The sequence below is a fragment of the Neodiprion lecontei genome, chromosome 5, assembly GCF_021901455.1.
Source record: "Neodiprion lecontei isolate iyNeoLeco1 chromosome 5, iyNeoLeco1.1, whole genome shotgun sequence".
NCBI classification, from domain to species: Eukaryota; Metazoa; Arthropoda; class Insecta; order Hymenoptera; family Diprionidae; genus Neodiprion; species Neodiprion lecontei.
Genome location: NC_060264.1, coordinates 19,080,464 through 19,098,563, shown reverse-complemented (window position 1 = coordinate 19,098,563; position 18,100 = coordinate 19,080,464). Strand labels below are relative to the sequence as shown.

At 34.1% G+C, this 18,100-nt stretch overlaps 3 protein-coding genes across 11 annotated transcripts; 2 read left to right on the top strand and 1 right to left on the bottom strand.

The window, feature by feature from the left end:
* Nucleotides 1-1,937: 1,937 nt before the first annotated feature.
* On the top strand, nucleotides 1,938-7,451 carry LOC107223825. 7 transcript variants are annotated; one of them, XR_006904372.1, is made up of 8 exons: nucleotides 1,945-2,408; nucleotides 3,201-3,318; nucleotides 3,450-3,755; nucleotides 3,873-5,323; nucleotides 5,396-5,551; nucleotides 5,626-5,799; nucleotides 5,875-6,606; nucleotides 6,965-7,451. XR_006904372.1 is itself a non-coding variant. In XM_046739793.1 (8 exons), the coding sequence occupies exons 1-7, from the start codon at nucleotides 2,175-2,177 to the stop codon at nucleotides 6,067-6,069; spliced, it is 2,634 nt and encodes an 877-aa protein (XP_046595749.1). In that variant the 5' UTR covers nucleotides 1,945-2,174; the 3' UTR covers nucleotides 6,070-6,083; nucleotides 6,383-7,451. The 7 variants fall into 7 exon arrangements, 5 of the variants coding, with proteins under 5 accessions (XP_046595752.1, XP_046595750.1, XP_046595751.1 ...); XM_046739793.1 differs by having other exon boundaries at nucleotides 5,875-6,083; nucleotides 6,383-7,451; XM_046739794.1 differs by having other exon boundaries at nucleotides 1,944-2,408; nucleotides 3,453-3,755; nucleotides 5,875-7,451.
* Nucleotides 7,452-7,729: 278 nt separating this feature from the next.
* Nucleotides 7,730-12,518, bottom strand: LOC107223826 (glutathione S-transferase). Of its 2 annotated transcripts, none has more exons than XM_015663644.2 (4): nucleotides 12,392-12,518; nucleotides 9,581-9,717; nucleotides 9,176-9,343; nucleotides 7,730-8,264 (listed from the first exon to the last, which is right to left on the bottom strand). In XM_015663644.2, exons 2-4 carry the CDS (start codon nucleotides 9,711-9,713, stop codon nucleotides 7,954-7,956), a joined length of 612 nt encoding a protein of 203 aa, XP_015519130.1. In that variant the 5' UTR covers nucleotides 9,714-9,717; nucleotides 12,392-12,518; the 3' UTR covers nucleotides 7,730-7,953. The 2 variants fall into 2 exon arrangements, with proteins under 2 accessions (XP_015519130.1, XP_046595754.1); XM_046739798.1 differs by lacking the exon at nucleotides 12,392-12,518 and adding an exon at nucleotides 10,584-10,648.
* Nucleotides 12,519-12,535: 17 nt separating this feature from the next.
* Nucleotides 12,536-16,424, top strand: LOC107223827 (glutathione S-transferase). 2 transcript variants are annotated; one of them, XM_046739797.1, is made up of 4 exons: nucleotides 12,536-12,658; nucleotides 13,694-13,830; nucleotides 14,370-14,537; nucleotides 14,747-16,424. In XM_046739797.1, exons 2-4 carry the CDS (start codon nucleotides 13,698-13,700, stop codon nucleotides 15,055-15,057), a joined length of 612 nt encoding a protein of 203 aa, XP_046595753.1. In that variant the 5' UTR covers nucleotides 12,536-12,658; nucleotides 13,694-13,697; the 3' UTR covers nucleotides 15,058-16,424. The 2 variants fall into 2 exon arrangements, with proteins under 2 accessions (XP_046595753.1, XP_015519132.2); XM_015663646.2 differs by lacking the exon at nucleotides 12,536-12,658 and adding an exon at nucleotides 13,452-13,542.
* Nucleotides 16,425-18,100: the final 1,676 nt, after the last annotated feature.

The window sequence follows — 18,100 nt, the reverse complement described above, 5'->3', positions numbered from 1 at the left end:
GAAAATTACAATACCATATATCAAGCATAAATTTTTATTACAAGAATCAAGCAGGATAGAATGTAAAATTTATTGTTCAAGTTGCCAACTACGATGTAGGTAAGTATGTTACTCATGGTGAATAAAGAAGACCATGCACTGGCAAGTGGACTATCCTTGAAACATTCTTTACGTTCTTTTTAGAACGAATGGTACTTTTTTTATAATGAAGCGGTGAATCGTATAAAGAGGTAATATCCGCATCAAATTCGTAGAGTATTAGGCTCGAGTTTATAATCCGCACTTACGCTTACGTGTGCAACAATGGTTAACATGATTAAAGTTATTCTGGGCTTTCATCGAATACATATGAGTTCATCTCATCAAAGCGAAGTCTTATGAGTGAATCTTCAAGTAATTTGAGCACTATTTTTGAACATAGCACAACAGAAAATTGTGATTCTACCAGTGGATGGCCACTATTAAGATTAATCGCATGTCGAAACATATTTTCTGTGACGCAAGCTATGTAAATGACACTGGAACTTAATAGAGTCAAGCTACCTCGGTTCTTTGACAACGTCAACTGTAAGTTTCTCGGTGGATTTTGCAGATCTTCTTCTGAAGCAGTGTACAGTAAGCCTAGTCGGCAATGGTCGCATTTTAAATGCTTTAAGATCTTTATGATTTTTATTTTATTCTAACTTATTTCAAGAATCTATTCATCACTTACCTGTGGAATGTCCTTCGGTTATATTTCTTCTTAGCAACTTTACAATAGTCACATCGACCCATTATTCATTAATTTTTAACTAACATTGAAAATGATGCTGAAAAAAAAACTGTCCGATTGAAACAAACCGCGGTCGGCTTATTGCGTTGTTGACAACATATGAGCATAACGTGACACTGTCATTCGACCATAGAGATATTATAAATAGAGTAAGTAAAGTGAACCTTCACGTAAGTAAAGTGAACCGTATAGGCGTCCAAGCAAAAAAAGAGTCCGTCTGACCTTTCCACTTATGCTAAAAGATGCTAACCCCTATACCTTGCCTACTGTTTTTGCGTTTATTGAAGCTATTTATAATATCTCATATTAGGGTGTGTCATTTTAGGGCGATATTTTTTTTTTTCTTTTGTTGGGAAATGGGAAAACTTGAGCTACCTCTAAATATTTTTTGACAGCGCTCCCCTTGCGCGAGGATTTGTTTTCAGATGCGAACTAAAGACTTTTCGGGTGATGAGCAAAAAAAAAAATATCGCCCTAAAATGACACACCCTAATCTCATATACGACTGACATACTACGACAAATGACGTCACACGTGTCGTTGGTCCCATTAACATTGAGAATGGACCGCGTGTTCTCCACCTAAGCAATGCACGGAATATGTCCGCCGCTGTGCAAGGGACACAGAACATGGATATCAGATATTAATACTATAAAAACGAATACAATGATATGAAAAAAATGCGATATTAAAGAGAATGGGCATTGTCATGATGGCTAGTGGATTTTAAGCCAATTGTACATTCAAGCGGGCCCGAGGACCGTAAATGAATTTTTTCACATCTTTTACGAGAGTAATAATGTTTAGCTTTAGTAATAATGTTTGGGTTTCTTGGGTTCGATCCCCCTTTGAAATTTTTTGTTTCTAAAAATAATTTTCCCGAAAATATTAAATAAATGGGCTTTGATGTTAAAATTTAAAAAAATTCTTTATGAAAAAAGTGGTTTATCAAACCCTCCATTGAACACCCGTTACCTTCGTTTTATACCCACTTGTGCAAGTGCCAGTGTTCCGGCTATGTATTTATGTCTGGAGACCACGGTCTTTAGCGGTTTGCGACAACGGCCAAAAATAACGAAATTTGAGGTTCTGTAACTCAGCCCTACTAGATAGTAGCGACGCAGTGCCGAAACCGTAAACTACAAATTGATTCAATATCTGAGTCACTCCTAGCCTACCTCCACCACCAGAGTTGCAAGACCTGTGTGTAAGACCGTACCGTGGACTCTCTGGCTCTTAGATTTCCCCACCTTATAGGTTCCCCGCTACCTGCGGTCAAAGTTGTAGAGTAAACTGCAAAGCTAACCTCAAATGTTAGTGCAGCGAGAGTGCAAGTTTCACGTCGACTTATACAGAAGAAACTACCATGAACTTCTAACGATAGCTTGTAGCCATATCTACAATGCCCAGGTCTTGTGTTGTTTCCAAATGCAAAACTGGTTATAAAAGTTTGAAGGTTAAACGCTCGGTTTTCAAAGCACCATCGAATGTTGAATTGTTTGACAAGTGGAAAGCGGTGTTACCGGAGGGAGTTCGTTTAACTGCGACGAAATTTGTCTGTGAAAGACATTTCAAAGAAGAAGATATCGTTAGAAGATATGTTAGATTCGATCAGAATGGTCGAAAAATTGCGGATGTAAGTTTATCATGTTTATCCGTAGTTACCCTCTATAATTTTCAACTTCTCACTACAGAATAAAATTAAACAAGGTTGAAGTTGGTAACTTTTACTTAACTGAAAAGTGAAACAGAAGAAAACACCATTTTTGAATTTTTTAGTGATTGAGCTTGACTTGTTTTGTTACGATTCTTTGAAATTGAGACAATCTAACACATTTTCAGTTTCCACATTTCCGGAAAACCTGGGAAACTTGAAATAGTTAGGGATTTTTCGTTCTACCTGTAAAATCCATGGAAGTCATTGAGTTTCCTCAAATTCTTGTATAAACTTAACTTTTATATCGTTATCCAAACGTTGAACTTTCAGCAAAATTTTTAGCATACCTGTGTATAATGACTAACCATTCAATTTTGAATGAAAAATTCAAATATAACTGAAGTGCAAGGACTTGAAAATAAATAAAAGATAACTTGTAACGATTGATTTAATTGTTTCATTGATTATTTCAATTTAAAAAGACACAAAAGATGTGTGGAATATTTTAATTTTGTAACGTTAAATCAATGATATACTTTTAGGAAAAATCTTTTTTTCGCTACTTTGGAGTTGTCAGGAATTTAGTAAACTATTATAAGCAAAATATGTCTTATATTTTTGATTTACCGCAACACTTTCAAAGCCATTGCAAAGTTGCAAATTAGTAATTCTTGTCCATGTTATGTTAATGTTACCAACTTCAATCTCATAATTGAATACCTTGTGCTTGTTTTTTGTTCGCAAATGGACGTTTTGTGTTACACTCAAAAGGTTCCCTTCAAGTGTCCTCGATTGGCGGACCAGGCTGTTCCGTCGATATTTACTCCCGATGACGAGACTGCTCAATCCTTTTCTTCAGTCACCAATTACAGCGAATCGTCAGACTCGAGTATGTGTATGTCTACATACTTTTAAACAGACCCCAGTCGAATTGCATAATTGGTTATCAAGATATAAATTCCTAAAATTTAGAACGTTTTTCAGTTATCCACTCGAGTAAACTTTCTTAATTTATTACAGTAGTCGAGAAAAATGATTCTCAGACATTCAAAGCCATGGAAGCGTCAAATGTTACTCACGAGGAAGTAAAATTCGCGGAAGAAAAACCATTGCCACAATTTTCACAAACAGAAATTGAAAATGTAAGAACATCACCTGCATCTAAATCACAGACTGGAAATTATTTAACTGTGTTACTGAAAAATGAAATGAGCATTTGTACGGCTGAAGACTCTGAACTAGTCGCTGTCAATCAGGCTAAAATATCAGAAGAACCAAAAACATCTGTACATTTGTTTGATGCACTTACTTCAAAAATAAATCAAGGTTTGTTTACAATACTGTTCATCAATAATCGTCACGAAGTTTCAGATTCCCATTATTCCATTAGTTGAAAAGAATCACTTGTCAAAAAATATCGTTATCTCGAATGTTGTTTTTCAGGTGAAGATATTTCGAAAGCCAATGAAAATGACTTCTCGATTCCTACAAGTTGGACGGTTATAAATCAGCTTTCCCCAAACAAGCAATGTGTTACAATCACCCACACACGATATATGAAAAAAAACGGTGTGCATCACCCGATCTTTGATAAATATGTCACAATTGATATCGATAATCGAATACGATACTTTATTTCGGGACGCGTTGTAGAAGCGCAAGAGGCCGGACTGCAAGAAACTTTATTAAATAAAATAGAACTGACCAACATTTTGAACAAATTTGGAAACATCAATTTGTGTGGAGGTTTAGGAAACGTTGACACGCAATATCTTGAACTGAACAACGAATTCAGAGATTATTTCGGTGATTTGCACAGTGATAATTGTTCTCTGATATCGAAGATGAAGCGATGTCGCAGTTGTATAAAGCTGCGGAAAATCGCTTTTCAGAGAAAATCCAGGTACAATAACGATCAGCCGATACGACGTATGCGAAAGGCTATGAATCCGATTGATCAGAGATTGTTGCTAGCATCACAGAAGAAATTGAAACGTCAAAAACGTAAATTAAAACGAATCATGGCGGAAAGAGAATCGTTGAAGAATTCGCTAGCTGAAAAGACCCAAGAGTTGACCAAAATCAACAACGAACCGTTTGATGAAAAGTGTTCAAAACTCAACATCCCAGCTGCTCAAAGAATAACACTGAATGAAATAATCGCAGCCGCTTCCACAACCAAATCCAATGGCCGACGTTATTCGAACGAATGGATAATGCAGTGTCTTTTGTTGAACATAAAGTCGCCATCTTTGTACGAGTATTTAAGGGTGAATAACATTCTACCGTTACCCTGTTCAACAACTATTCGTCGATATTTTTCACTCGCAAACAAGAAGTGCAACTTTGATCAAAATTTCACCGAGGTACTGAGGCGTAAATTTGACAAACTAAAACAGAAAGGACTTAAACTGGACGGTCTGATTTTGTTAAACGATCTCGAAACGAAAAATCCAATGGATATTTCTGCAGAAAGTCTAGCCTATGTCAGTGTATCGGATTTCAGAAACGACGTCCTAAAGTCTCAAAGTGTCAATGATCAACCCACGCACGGTCTTGTTCTGATGTTACAATCGTTGACGGACAGACAGACTCATCTCGTTACAGTTTTCAAGGACGAAAATCCTATCCGAGGTGAACAAATATCAAAATTAATTATCGAGGCGATCGCATGCCTAGAAAACTGTGGGGCCACAATTCATGGCGTTATCGCTGATGATAAAACGATGAATAAGAAAATCTGGTCTTCGTTGGGTGTCGAAGGCTCGATTAATGGCATCAAAACATGGTTTACACACCCTGTCGATGAGAGCCGCAAAGTTTTCGCATTTTCCAATGCGTTGCACTTGATAAGATGCATAAGAGATCAATTATACGATAATAAACGACTGCGTGTAAGTTGAAGAGAAATTAATGCAGTGCTAAAAAATATTTTTGTATGCCTATCCTCGAAAACATGATTTCAGATAAATTCTCGTAGTAATTACATTGAGTGGAAATATATCCAGGCTTTATTCATTCTCGACAGTGATGAAGCGAGGGCTAGAGTTTGTCCTGAAATTACACAGAATCATGTAAAATTGGATAGCACATTAAGAATGTGCGATTGTCTTGCAACGCAGGTGATTTACTCATATTTTTTAAAATTCTTATTGTAATTATAATTTATGGTTACGTTATTGATGGATTGATTCAGGTGTTCAGTAATTCTGTGGCAAACGGGCTCAAATTTTATTTGGATCGAAACTGTGATTCATTAATCGGGTGTGAAGAAACTATTGCATTCTGCAAACGCATGAATGACATGTTTGATGCCTTGAAGTGTAACGCCGCAAATCAAGGACTCACTCCTGATTCTGCCAATCTCAAGGTGAGAGATTGATAACATGTATAATACATGTAAAATACATTAGTTTACTGTTGTGTCATTTATTTACTTTTTTAGGTATTGGACGATTGCTTGAAATGGTTAAATACTTGGGAATTTGCGCAGTTCAACGGCGAAATAACGGCGGACGAATTTTTAAATACAGAAACAGCGCACGGGTTGCGTGTAAGCTTAACGTCGACTATCGAGTTATGCAAATATCTGACAGGGAGACTCGAATTCAAATGTCAATTTGCAGGTGAAGCAAGCTAAAAGACAAGGCAGAGGTGTTTTTTCATACGATTCATTAAAAATCTTCCCGTTTCAAACGAAAATTATTAAGATTCTTTTCCTGCCTTTCCTTTAGATACATTTTTCAGCTTTCATTCAGTTATCGAGGATGTTGCATTATAAATTGACTGACATGTCTTTTCAATAAGCATTAAAAATATCGGTTTTTTAAAAGTTGTATCAATATATACACATAATGGCCATGATTGTGAAATTAACAATAAATTTACGTCAGCGCACGTTGGTCCCAAACCCCAAAAAGCCAGTCAAATTTTGAAAGAAGTTTCTTTTCTAGGGACTTTTGACTGTTGGGGTAGTGTAGGAGTTCATATAGTATGTATTATGACCGCGGATGGGCAAGGTTTCTTATCTGACTTAGGAATTCAATTCGTTCTTTAGCGTCATGAGTGTCGCATCATTAGCTTGTGACACGCCAAAAAATTCATCGGTTTGAAACATGCGTAGAATGGTGAGAAGTTGACCGATTTGGATTCTGTAAAATGGATTCTTCCCCAGAAAGTAAGTACAATCTGAATGTGTTACGCGAAATTGTTATCAACAATATATGGGCTAGTAGATTAATAATAAAGGTATTCGTATTTTTCTTGGTCGCACTAAAATAAAAATTCATGATACCAAAAGCGACCATCAGATCCCACTCTGAAACCAAACAGAAGTTGTTGAAAAAAGATTTGTTCAAAACGTATCAAAAAATTAATTACCTATTCAGCTTTGGTTATAATTTTCATGCAACGATGTGCGGATGCACTTCAATCTGTACATATTCCACTTTCAGTTTTTCGTAGTGGTCCTGCATAAAATACTGTTTATAATTGGTGAAAATAATTCTATTGATCTTTCTTTACAACTTTTACAGAATCTACGAATTTTGACTGAACAACAGAAATTTCTTATGCAAGAAAGGAAATTTTAATATTTTTGTAAACAGTATTAACCAAAAATATTAACGTAACGAATGACAATATTGAAACAGAGATGTTAAATAAATTCAGGCATCCATACATTGTGCCACAAAATTTGAAAAATGTCAGTGTTGAATGGGTATCGGAGTTCAGACAAAGGTGGAGCCAAGTTAACAGAATGGAAAACATATTCTTCGAAAAATTCACGACATTCGTCAGATAACGATTAAGAAATTTTCACACTACATGGAAATGAATATTCATTATTATTGTAATAGTGATTAATTACTTTATTCCAATCCTCTTCTTTCCCAACCTTTTCATGTGATCTATTTATAATCGTCATTTTTAAACGCATTTCATCAAAATTGGACCAAATCGAATAACCTTTTCATAAAATATTTATACCATTTTGTATTTTGGTTTTTTTTTTATTTGTAATCAGTGGCCTAAAAATCTCCAAGCTGGAAATTTCAAAAAATTTGAATGATTATTCGACACATCAGAACCATTTTTGTGCGATATTAGCGCCGCCAGTTTGATCTTTTTTAAATTTGACTTTCGATTCGTAATCAGAGACTTCGAAAACCGCTATCTACGAATTTTCATCGAAATTAATAAACACTTTCTACGTTTTACCGTTTTTTCGGGATTTAGGAACACTGTACAACGCCACTCGGTGAATATTGATGGTAAGTGGTACGTAATTAACGGTTGGAAATTTTTTCAGTTACAAATTATTATTCTGACTGATATTACATCACAATATAATAAACATAGAGTACCAAAATGCTGAATACTTTTTTCTTGGTCAGTTTGTTTGAGATTTTAGCTGCAAACATATTATATATTTATAAGTGTTTAATGAATACTTGAATAAACCGATGATGCTTTCATACGAAATCTCGCACGGTGAGTAAACATCGGTGAGTGATATTCTTATTTAATAATCGGTTTGCGGACGCTTCTCAATCCAAGCTTTGATTTTCGGCAATTCGAGAACTCTTGCTCTAAGTTGCTTGAGATTTTCATACTTCTCAAGTATGTCTCCCTTTGCCATGAAATTGATGTAATCGAGCAGGGCGACGAAAGTAAGATCAGCCCAAGTTACAGCACCACCGACAAAATAGCCGCCGTTCTTTTTAACTTGCTCATCTAATTTCTCAAGATAGTACGGGATTGTTTCCTTGAACAATATGCCCTCTTTCAGTGCTTTCGCTGCTGGCTCCGTTTCGTAATGCCAAGCTCCGATTTCTAAAATATGGTAAGAAATTTTTGATAAATAATAAACTGTGAAATTTTGTAAGATCCAGCTATAACAGTTTCGTTTTGCAATACGCTGCAAAAACTGTAACATTTGGAACGATATTACGAAACTTTCAGATTTTAAATTTTAGTTTTTCCATAAATTTGATGCAATTCCCCGACCCGTCTATGATTCTTCCACATAAAACAAAAATCCCTGACTTTTCCCAGGTTTTACTGATTTTCAAGTAGAGTGAGAAACCTGATTATTTGAAACATGTTTACATGAACCCAAGTGATTTTTGCGAACTCGATTCTCGTTTATTAGAATTTAAGTAATGGTGAAGTTAAACTTCAGCAGCTCTTGCTGTCATTTTGTTTGGCGCAAATAACAATTGATATCCGAGTTCCAAAAACCAATTTAGAGCCAAAGTAAAATTATACGAGTGTGACCAACAACAGTCATTTTCATTACGCGCATAAATTCGAATCCATTTGAGAAATGTTAGAGCGATTTTTTCCGCAGTAATGCTAATCAAATATTGTCGATCGTAATTTTCACTCCACACATTTTACTGAAGCAATAAGTTTCTTCCATCTAATATTTGATAAATACCTTTCAATCTCCATGAATGTAGCCTGTAAAAGTTACCCTGACATATAAGATAAAGATAGTATAGTAATACAAGCCACGACAAGGACGTAATTCAGAAATATTTAGGGACGGGAGGTTTTCACATTCCCTTATACTCATTGATTGAAAATTATTGCACGATTTGAGAATAAAATGAGATCTTCGAATATTTATGTGATTCGCAATATTTCTATGGCTTGTTTAGCATTTTATTACTATTTAGATTTACTTCATTTGGAATATTTGCAAAATCTTTGCTTGTGCTTTAATATATGCAAATACTTACTGTTTCTGAAGTCATCAATGGTGGCAACACTAGCATCAATCTCCATGGCTTCCCAGTCATCTTTGCCAGCAATTCCAAACTGTTTAGCCAAATAGCGTGCAATGGCCGTCGATTGATTGATCTTTTTACCATCAATTTCTAGCACTGGTACTTGCCCAAATGGCATTGCTGAAAGAATAATAAAATTTCATCTCATAGAGATTGGTTCATCGAAAAATATTTCATTCTATGCACAGTCCAGAAAATTGCAGATTGAACATTTCTAACGCTGTCGCAACAAAGAAGATTGATTGAATGCTGGAACAGCAGTATTACGCACTAAAATTGAGAAAAGTTGGTAGAATTTGACAGATTCACAAAATTCATCATCAAATAAATTTTAAACTGGGCAATGTTTCAACTTACAGGGCTTCAACTTTGGCCAATCTTCGCGATCGAAGCGGTCGTCCACGAAATCAACACCTCCATAGCTCAGTATAAAGCGAATGGGTTCCGCCAAACCCTTGATGGGGAAATAAGTCAACTTGTAGGTAGGCATTATTCTGGAAAAAAGAAAATAAAGAGAGTTACATAATTGATGGAACTCAAGGTAGAGACAACATTGCACGACGAACGACACGTAAATTGACCCAATTCTGATTTCACATTTGCTCTCACTTTGAGTGCACTTATTTGATCAATACAGTCTCATGTAAATTTGGGCAGAGACCAAGAAACACTGTCCATCAAGATGGATTATACTCCTTTGTTCATTCATTTAAATCTTGACGAGAAATGCCTATTTACAAAAATAAAAAAAAAGAATCTATACAGTAGAGAGCGGCTATTGTTACATCCGTGTATTAGAAAGTCACTTATTTAGGGTACTGACGAATTTTTTATAGCTCACCCCCTAAATCAACTTCAAATAATTGAAAAACAATTGCCTAATTTTTTGAGATTTTTACCTCAATTCTAACTTGTGCCACAAAGAGGATGAATTTAGATAAATCGCACATCCTCGAAATCTCTTTTTTTTTTTTTATTTAGAGGTAGTGCAATTTGTTTAGATTGCCTGGTATGATGAAACCATCCTACCGAGTATGCATACATTTGTTAATAACATTTTCTTAAGCTTATCCCATCCGCGTTCAAACACTTTATTTTATAGGTCAAGAGAGATAAGTCGATTCAATCAGTAAGCAAAATACTTTCAAATCACATGTGATGTTATCAGTGTATACAAAACACGAACTTTACAAACTGTTAGATCTAAAGTAGCAGCTTGAAACCGATACTGTTTTATTTAGTCCAAATGATCAAATAAATAATGAAATATATAATCTTATTAAACTGCAGGATTACTAACAAATAATTATAATAAACTGCATCGAAAATCATTTTGCAATTATGCTTATAGCAAACTTACGGTTCATAAAAGTTTCCACTGTTATCATTGCAAGGTATTTCTGAGTACTGAATAACTATGCCTAATTATGAGAAATTCTCGGTTTTATCTTGTATGTAATAAAGTAATATTATTACTGCTTTCTTCTGATATCGTAAAAATATGAGGCCTTAGTATAATGCCTAAATTATCAGCAGGTTGAACAACCGTTCACTGATATCTATGTGTCTGGAAACAAGACAAAAAAAACTACACGTAGCTTAAGATTAAAATAGTCGACAAAAGAATTGAATTAATTTTTACGTATTTCAGGATTTCTAGTTTTTAAGGTTAAAATTGGCACATTAATTATAAAGAAAAATTAATTCAAGAGAACATATAAGATTGTTGTAAAAGGTGTGTTATTTTTTCTGAATTTAAAATCCACAACAAAAAGTTAAAACTAAAAATAACATCTCTGTAAGAATGGAAAACTTTATCTTCCTGAACTGAATAGCGATTTTTTCAGGATTATACAGTGAAGCATAGAGCCGTTCAAATTACACACAATGAGTAAACATGTTACATAAGATGATAAAAGATGGAATAGGCATTTCTTCTGAGTTATCAACAGCTTAACTGATATAATTAGCTATTCGAAGAAGGTAAACGACATTTCAAAGCATTTTTAACATTCATAGAAAAATTACGTAACAAACGTTGAGAATAATAAATTTTGGTAATGAATGTAAGTAATATAAGGATTTCTATGTATGACATTTTAACGTTTGACCAATCCTAATCTGCTCAAATAATAACATGTTGAGCGTAGAGTTTGAAATTTCAAAATGATAAGGTAAATCTGATACTGATGCTTCAAACCCTAACGGATTAAATTAAATGCAGTGGTAAAAGTCTGCTTATAGTGTACCATTTGTATATCGTAAAAGTAACGTTGGATGTTAAAGAGAATTTATGTATAATTTCCGGCATTCTAACTTTCAACTTTTTTAATTTATAATATAACATTGCAGCTAATAAAGTTGAAGTGGCGAAACGCTGAAAGAAAAAATAATATTTTGCAAATTTTGGAACGACATTGAATAAGTTGAGTTTGTAAAATATGAGTGTGAATGCCATATTACATATAGTTGATTAAATTTGCAGACAATCCGAACTTTGCGATGTACTAAATTTATGGTTGACAATTCATAAAGCGTTAATTTTAAATTTATGACTATAACCTATGACGTTTATCATGTTTTTTACAATAAATAATGATTTACAACTTTGATTTTAGCTACAAGTAATACTTGATAATGTTCTTCATAGACCTTTATGTATAATAATAATCATTACATAACTGACAACATTGATTTATCATTGAATATACATAAATATATCTGATTGTTCCATTCTTGGACGATAGATCAACGTTGTATTACGTAAAGATTATTGCTATATACATATACATAAAGATAATAAAATACAGGCATTTCTCCTGAGTTCCGTATGTATGATATATGATTATTTCACGATGTGCGAAAATCATCACTAACTGAAGAGGCATTGCTGGGAAAATTTGATATGCATTTCGCAATTACCCTGAAATCTCAACTCCCCAACGCAGTCATTCTGCAGTTGTAAAAGTTGTTTTTCTTTCGACGCTTCGTTACTAACTTCAACCTCATCCATCGGAAGCCCCGGCGATAATAGGTTAGAATTTTACCGGCTTTAGTTTTCAATGATTCCACAAGCATATAATATATCGATACAGTAACATCAGTGATAAGTAAAAAAGAAAACATTAATAATGCGTCGGAAAATATTAAATTACCTGAATAACTTACCTATAATCAGAAATTGCTTGTTACAGCCGAACAACGTTAACTCACACTGAATTAAGAGATCTAGAATATTCTCTCCAAGGTTCTTTCGACGTACGCAGAATTCAGCATTGGTTGAAGGTATCACAGAATTAGGGGAATCCACATAGGTGACAGTTGAGTTGTCTATCTGCAGGCGAAACAACCTGTTCGTCGATTGCCTATCTGTAGGTAACTGCCGTGATGTGAATACAAAGAAGCGAGAAATCGAAATAAGCTCGACTTAAACAGGTAAATAAAATTAATACTAGCCATTATAGTTAAATGAGGACTACTTTAATGGTTCGTTAAGCAGCGACGAACGAAGTGAATAATGAAATGTGGTACCATTTTAGTTTAGCATTAAAATGGATGAAAGTAGCAACAGGCTCGGGAAAAATGTATAATAAAAAATGTATATAAATGTTAACAGACCTAATTGGATTCAAATTTTGTCTCTATCTAATCTGATCCGTTGTCTGACCTAATGATGTATAATTTATAGATTGAAATGGGTCATATGACATCATATGATTATTGCATCAGATCATAACGTCGAAATTTTGATCCAATTAGATCAATTCAATTTTTCTGGGTTTGTAATGTCTAATACAAATGATTAAAGGTACAAATAATTTTACAAACTAATCAAACACCGTTCAAGATCTGCAGTTGAAAGAATGAGCTTTTGGCAATTATTTTGAACAATTATCACTATAGTAACATGTATACGTAATAACGTTCAACCATAGTAAACATACTTATTGAACTTCCATAGTGGAAGATGCATGATACAAGATGTTTGCAATTTTGTAAATTTTCTGCCTACATTAATTATAATTTTTATTTCACGACAGACAAAGTTCCTGACTCGTTATAGATCAACCAAAACAAGTATCTGCTTGACGCCGCAGATTGAAGCTATCAGTTTATATAGTTTCTCTTTGGTTCACTTAGATAATATCACATATGGTATAACAGATAATCCCGTACTGATTAAACCAAGCTATTTTTACTGACCTATAAAATGAATTTTCGAACACTGATAAGATAAGCCTTGATACATGGTATTAATAAATATATCGTATGATTCGTCTCAATCGACAGTGTCAGCTACTCTCTGCTCCTGAATTAAAGTAAGTTTATCATTATCAAATAAGACTGTTTACTGAGGGTAAGAACAGATGTGAGAGCAGTATTAGGTCATTGACTTATCGTTCATCAATGGCGATTGTGTTCACCCCAAACCCATAAACTCCATCACTCTCATTATTTACCTTTTTCCAGAATAATGCCTACCTACAAGTTGACTTATTTCCCTACTAAGGGCGTGGCGGAACCCATTCGCTTCATACTGAGCTATGGAGGTGTCGATTTCGTGGATGATCGCTTCAATCGCGAAGATTGGCCCAAGTTGAAACCCTGTAAGTTGAAACATTTCTCGGTGTAAGATTGAGTTGATCAAATTTAATCAAAGCTTAAAGCAATGTAATAAAGTTTCACTCGAAATTGAGCAATGCCATTTTTTCTCGCTATCGATGAGTTCAATTTTTCATTTAGTGGTTTATACTCTTTAATAGACTTTGAAGCACGCTTTGACCGTAGTTGGTTCATGATTTTTTGGACTCATATTGAGCATTGTCTGGAAATAAATTTCGAAAGTGCCTCAACTTCTCGATTTGAAAAGTAATCTTTAATGTGCAAAATATTTATGAATTATGTCGTCTACCGGCCAAAGTTACGAGATGCATTTGAATCAACTTATCACATCATTGATACCGCCATAAGTCACTTATATAAAGCACAGAGATGTTCATTCGCATTATTAGTGCTGCACGAATGGAAGTCTTTTTGGTTTTAGCATTGTTTGAAATGATCAAAACCCAATTTTCTAGACTGTAAATATAACCCAATATTTACTATTTAGCCAATGTTTACCAACTGGAACTTTTTGTTCTTTTAGCAATGCTATTTGGACAAGTACCGATCCTGGAAGTCGATGGTAAAAAGATCAATCAATCAACGGCAATTTCTCGTTATTTAGCTAAACAGTTCGGAATTGCTGGTAGAAATGAATGGGAAGCATTAGAGATCGATGCTATTGTTGCCACCATTGATGACTTCAGAAGCAGTAAGTAACTCCAAAATCTTATTTTTTTACGGTTAAGCTTTATAGTGTAAATGATCAAAGTGATCCCAAAGTCACGATTGCATAAATTGTATTTTACGACTAGCGAAGTGGAAAGAAATTATGGGTGTTGAGTAATCGACCTGATCACTGATGTTCGCATAGTGAGAAAATTTACTGAGATAATGAGCAGCTCTGTTGAAATGTTTCAGAAATTGCAGCTTGGCATTACGAAACCGATGAAGCGACTAAAAAACGGAAAGAGGGTCCATTGTTCAAGGAAACAATCCCGTTCTACCTTGAAAATTTGGACGCCCAAGTCAAAAAAAATGGTGGATACTTTGTCGGTGGTGCTTTAAGTTGGGCTGATCTCTTATTCGTTGCTATGCTCGACTACATCAATTTTATGGCAAAGACGGATGTTATCGGGAAGTATGAAAATCTAAAGCAACTCAAAACGAAGGTTCTCGATTTACCGAAAATCAAAGCTTGGGTGGAAAAGCGTCCACACTCTGACAGTTAACTAAACATATGATCGCTTAGGGATTATTCAACAAATACTTCCGAGTTTTTAAAAGATTTTTGAACAGAGAGATTGCTCTTTTATTGTCGCTTTCTCTGATTCAAAACTCCGGTATTATATTTTCAGGCAATATCATGTGGGCAAATTTTTGTGAAATCACGGAAAATCTTTTCCTGATTTAATTGCAGTTCGCATTGCAAAGTTTGCGGTAAAAAACAGATACGATTTTTCTTGTATCGTCATTGATCGTATAAGACCATCATTATCTCGAAGCACTTGGTTGTGACGAAAACAAAAAAATTGTGCACGAAGAACTTTTTGAATATACAGAAACTGTAGAACTCGCATAATCTGTGTATTTTACAATTTGGGAAACAAAACAGTGGCAGCACTTCGTATCTATTTTGGTTGCCAACACAATATTTCCAATTTTTCGATAAATTCGAAAAAATGATCGATTCTTTCTATAATTCTGACGTCTTGTTCGATCAAGTCAAACTCGTTTTCTATTTTTTCAATTTCTTGACAATTTTTATTTTTATCATTATTGATGTTTTCAGCTACTTTTTTCATGTCTTAATATCTATAGTAGCAACTACCGCAACATCAATTATTCAGTTTCAGTTATTGAAAAATGCTAAAAAGGAATCACAGTCTAATATGATATATCTCTTTTGAACAGTGATTTTATAAAAATATTTAATAAGCCGACAAGTTAGGAATTACAATTACATAACTCTTTAATAAGATTATTGTTACCTTGTACTACAGTATTCGTCTAACACTTTTCAACATCTTATGTGATCTACGATTAAGAAGTAAACTGATCACGAGAAAATTATCCGGTATTTGTAATATACATTCAATAGCATTCTGTTGTGATATTAATTCGAATAAAATATATATCTAAAGACAAGACTTTCCGGTCATTGACTGCAAACCATTTACATGACCGCTTATTCCGAACCTAAGATTCGAACCTTGCATATTTTCTAACTTTCGAAACTTTCGAAACTTTCGTAAGAATATAAAAAGTATAATAATCTACGAAAAAATTGTATGCCAAAACTACGCACGTGTCTGAATTTCTCTACTGAATCGTAGAAATTTTCGAAGAAAATCATAAATAAAATTCGTAGTTTGGCGTAGAAATTATTTCCACCAGGGTAACCACTACGATATACTACCACTTTCAAAATCTTCCAAGTTTTCCTTATATGTTGTCATTTCTGCCAAAGCAATAATGAAATTTGGCAACAATAAAATGACTAATTACTAAAAAAAATTCTATTTTGTCGCCACAGTATAATAAATGGATAACGTATTACAGGAATATAGTTTAAGTGAAATTTTCCAAAGTAATGAAAATGTTGGGTGGTATCTTAAATATGTCTAAAATATTTCAGAAATATTGTATACGGCATATTTGGATCGGCAATTGTTAGTATTTTTGAAATAATTAAACAATTTCGTTTAAAATAACATGTTTCTATTCTTCAATATTTAGGTCGTGATATATGCATTCAAAACAAATTTCAAACTACTGCGATGAAAATGGAGACGCAAGGAACCTTTCGATGAATATTCTGCTCTCATATACAGCTCTCTATTCTGCTTTTCATTCTGCTGAAAATCATTTTATATCTTATGTAGAATTCACTACTAAGAGAAAAATAAGCTTCGTCTTAAATACCTCTTACCTTCATCTTTCCAGAAATCATGAAAGACAAATTACAACGTAATTTACTATCAAAGAGTACAAAATTAAGTTTAACTTGGTATCAATTCCAAGTTTAATATATACGAAAAACAAGAACTAAATTAAACTTGGGATCAAATCGAAATTTAGATGGTACGGAAATCAAGTAAAATCAAATAATACTTAGATTCAGAAACTCCGAACTCAAGTATTTCTATTGCAATACAAGTAAACAATCTTACGAGTGAGTAAGATCTGGTTACAAAATTTAAATCTGAATCATGCGGCGAATCGAAGATCTCTCGCAGGGTTCTTCCCAGAACTAAAACGGTGCTGCTTCTTCCTCCAAATGCACTGATACATGCAAATGGCTACCTCCAAAAACGGATTGTGCCAAAGTAACATTTGCTTTATTCTTTATTTGTTACGGTTCAAATTTATTTAACAGTTTAATTTTTGGATTTAATAACTTTTTTTTATTTAAGTTTTATTTATCATACATATATGAGCTTTAAACTGAGCACGCGAAAACACAATTACGCCACGCGCGAGGTGAAAGTTTTCGGTGAGAAATAAAAATTAGCATTTGTAATGCCTCTTCGATCAATAGTTTCTTGTGATACGTGCCAAAATATTTATCAATAAAGTGGAGGATACTTTTTTGGAGAGTATAAAAATTTTGTACAGAGGTAGTAAAAATTACTCGAATGATTTTATTTTCATAATTTGAACGGATTTTTGTTATACGTACCGCATATTTTTAAATCCACGAAATATTAATCTAACCAACCTCGAAACAGACAGCCCCCCCCCCCCCCCCCCCTTTCAAAACCGCTTTCGAACGCCATTATATCACCTACGCATAATTGAAACATTGATTTTTGTAAAGCATAAGTTATTATAATTATATGCATCAATTTATACTATCACACAATTGTAATATTGCTACAATGTGTCTGCGACGTGGCAACACCAACTGCAATGTAGCAATGTTGATGCAATATTACGCACTGTACGGGATATTCTTGAAATTACGTAATGGATCGGAAATGATGTGACACTTTTGAAATATTTCTAGTACGAAAGCCCACGACTAAGATTTTTGTCTTATCAAACCAAGGATGAAACCATATGTGTAGAAACGATGGTTTAAATCACTCTGAGCCCAAAAATATGATTTTCTGAATTTTGCGTTTTGCGTCTGAAATGAGCGCATTTTCAAAAATATCATAAAATTTAGCCGACTCGTATCACAGAAGAAAGTCTAACTTACCGAATGTAGTTAAATTATAGCCCTGAGCTACCGAAAACACGGTTTTCATACAAAAATTGCGTTGCGCTTGC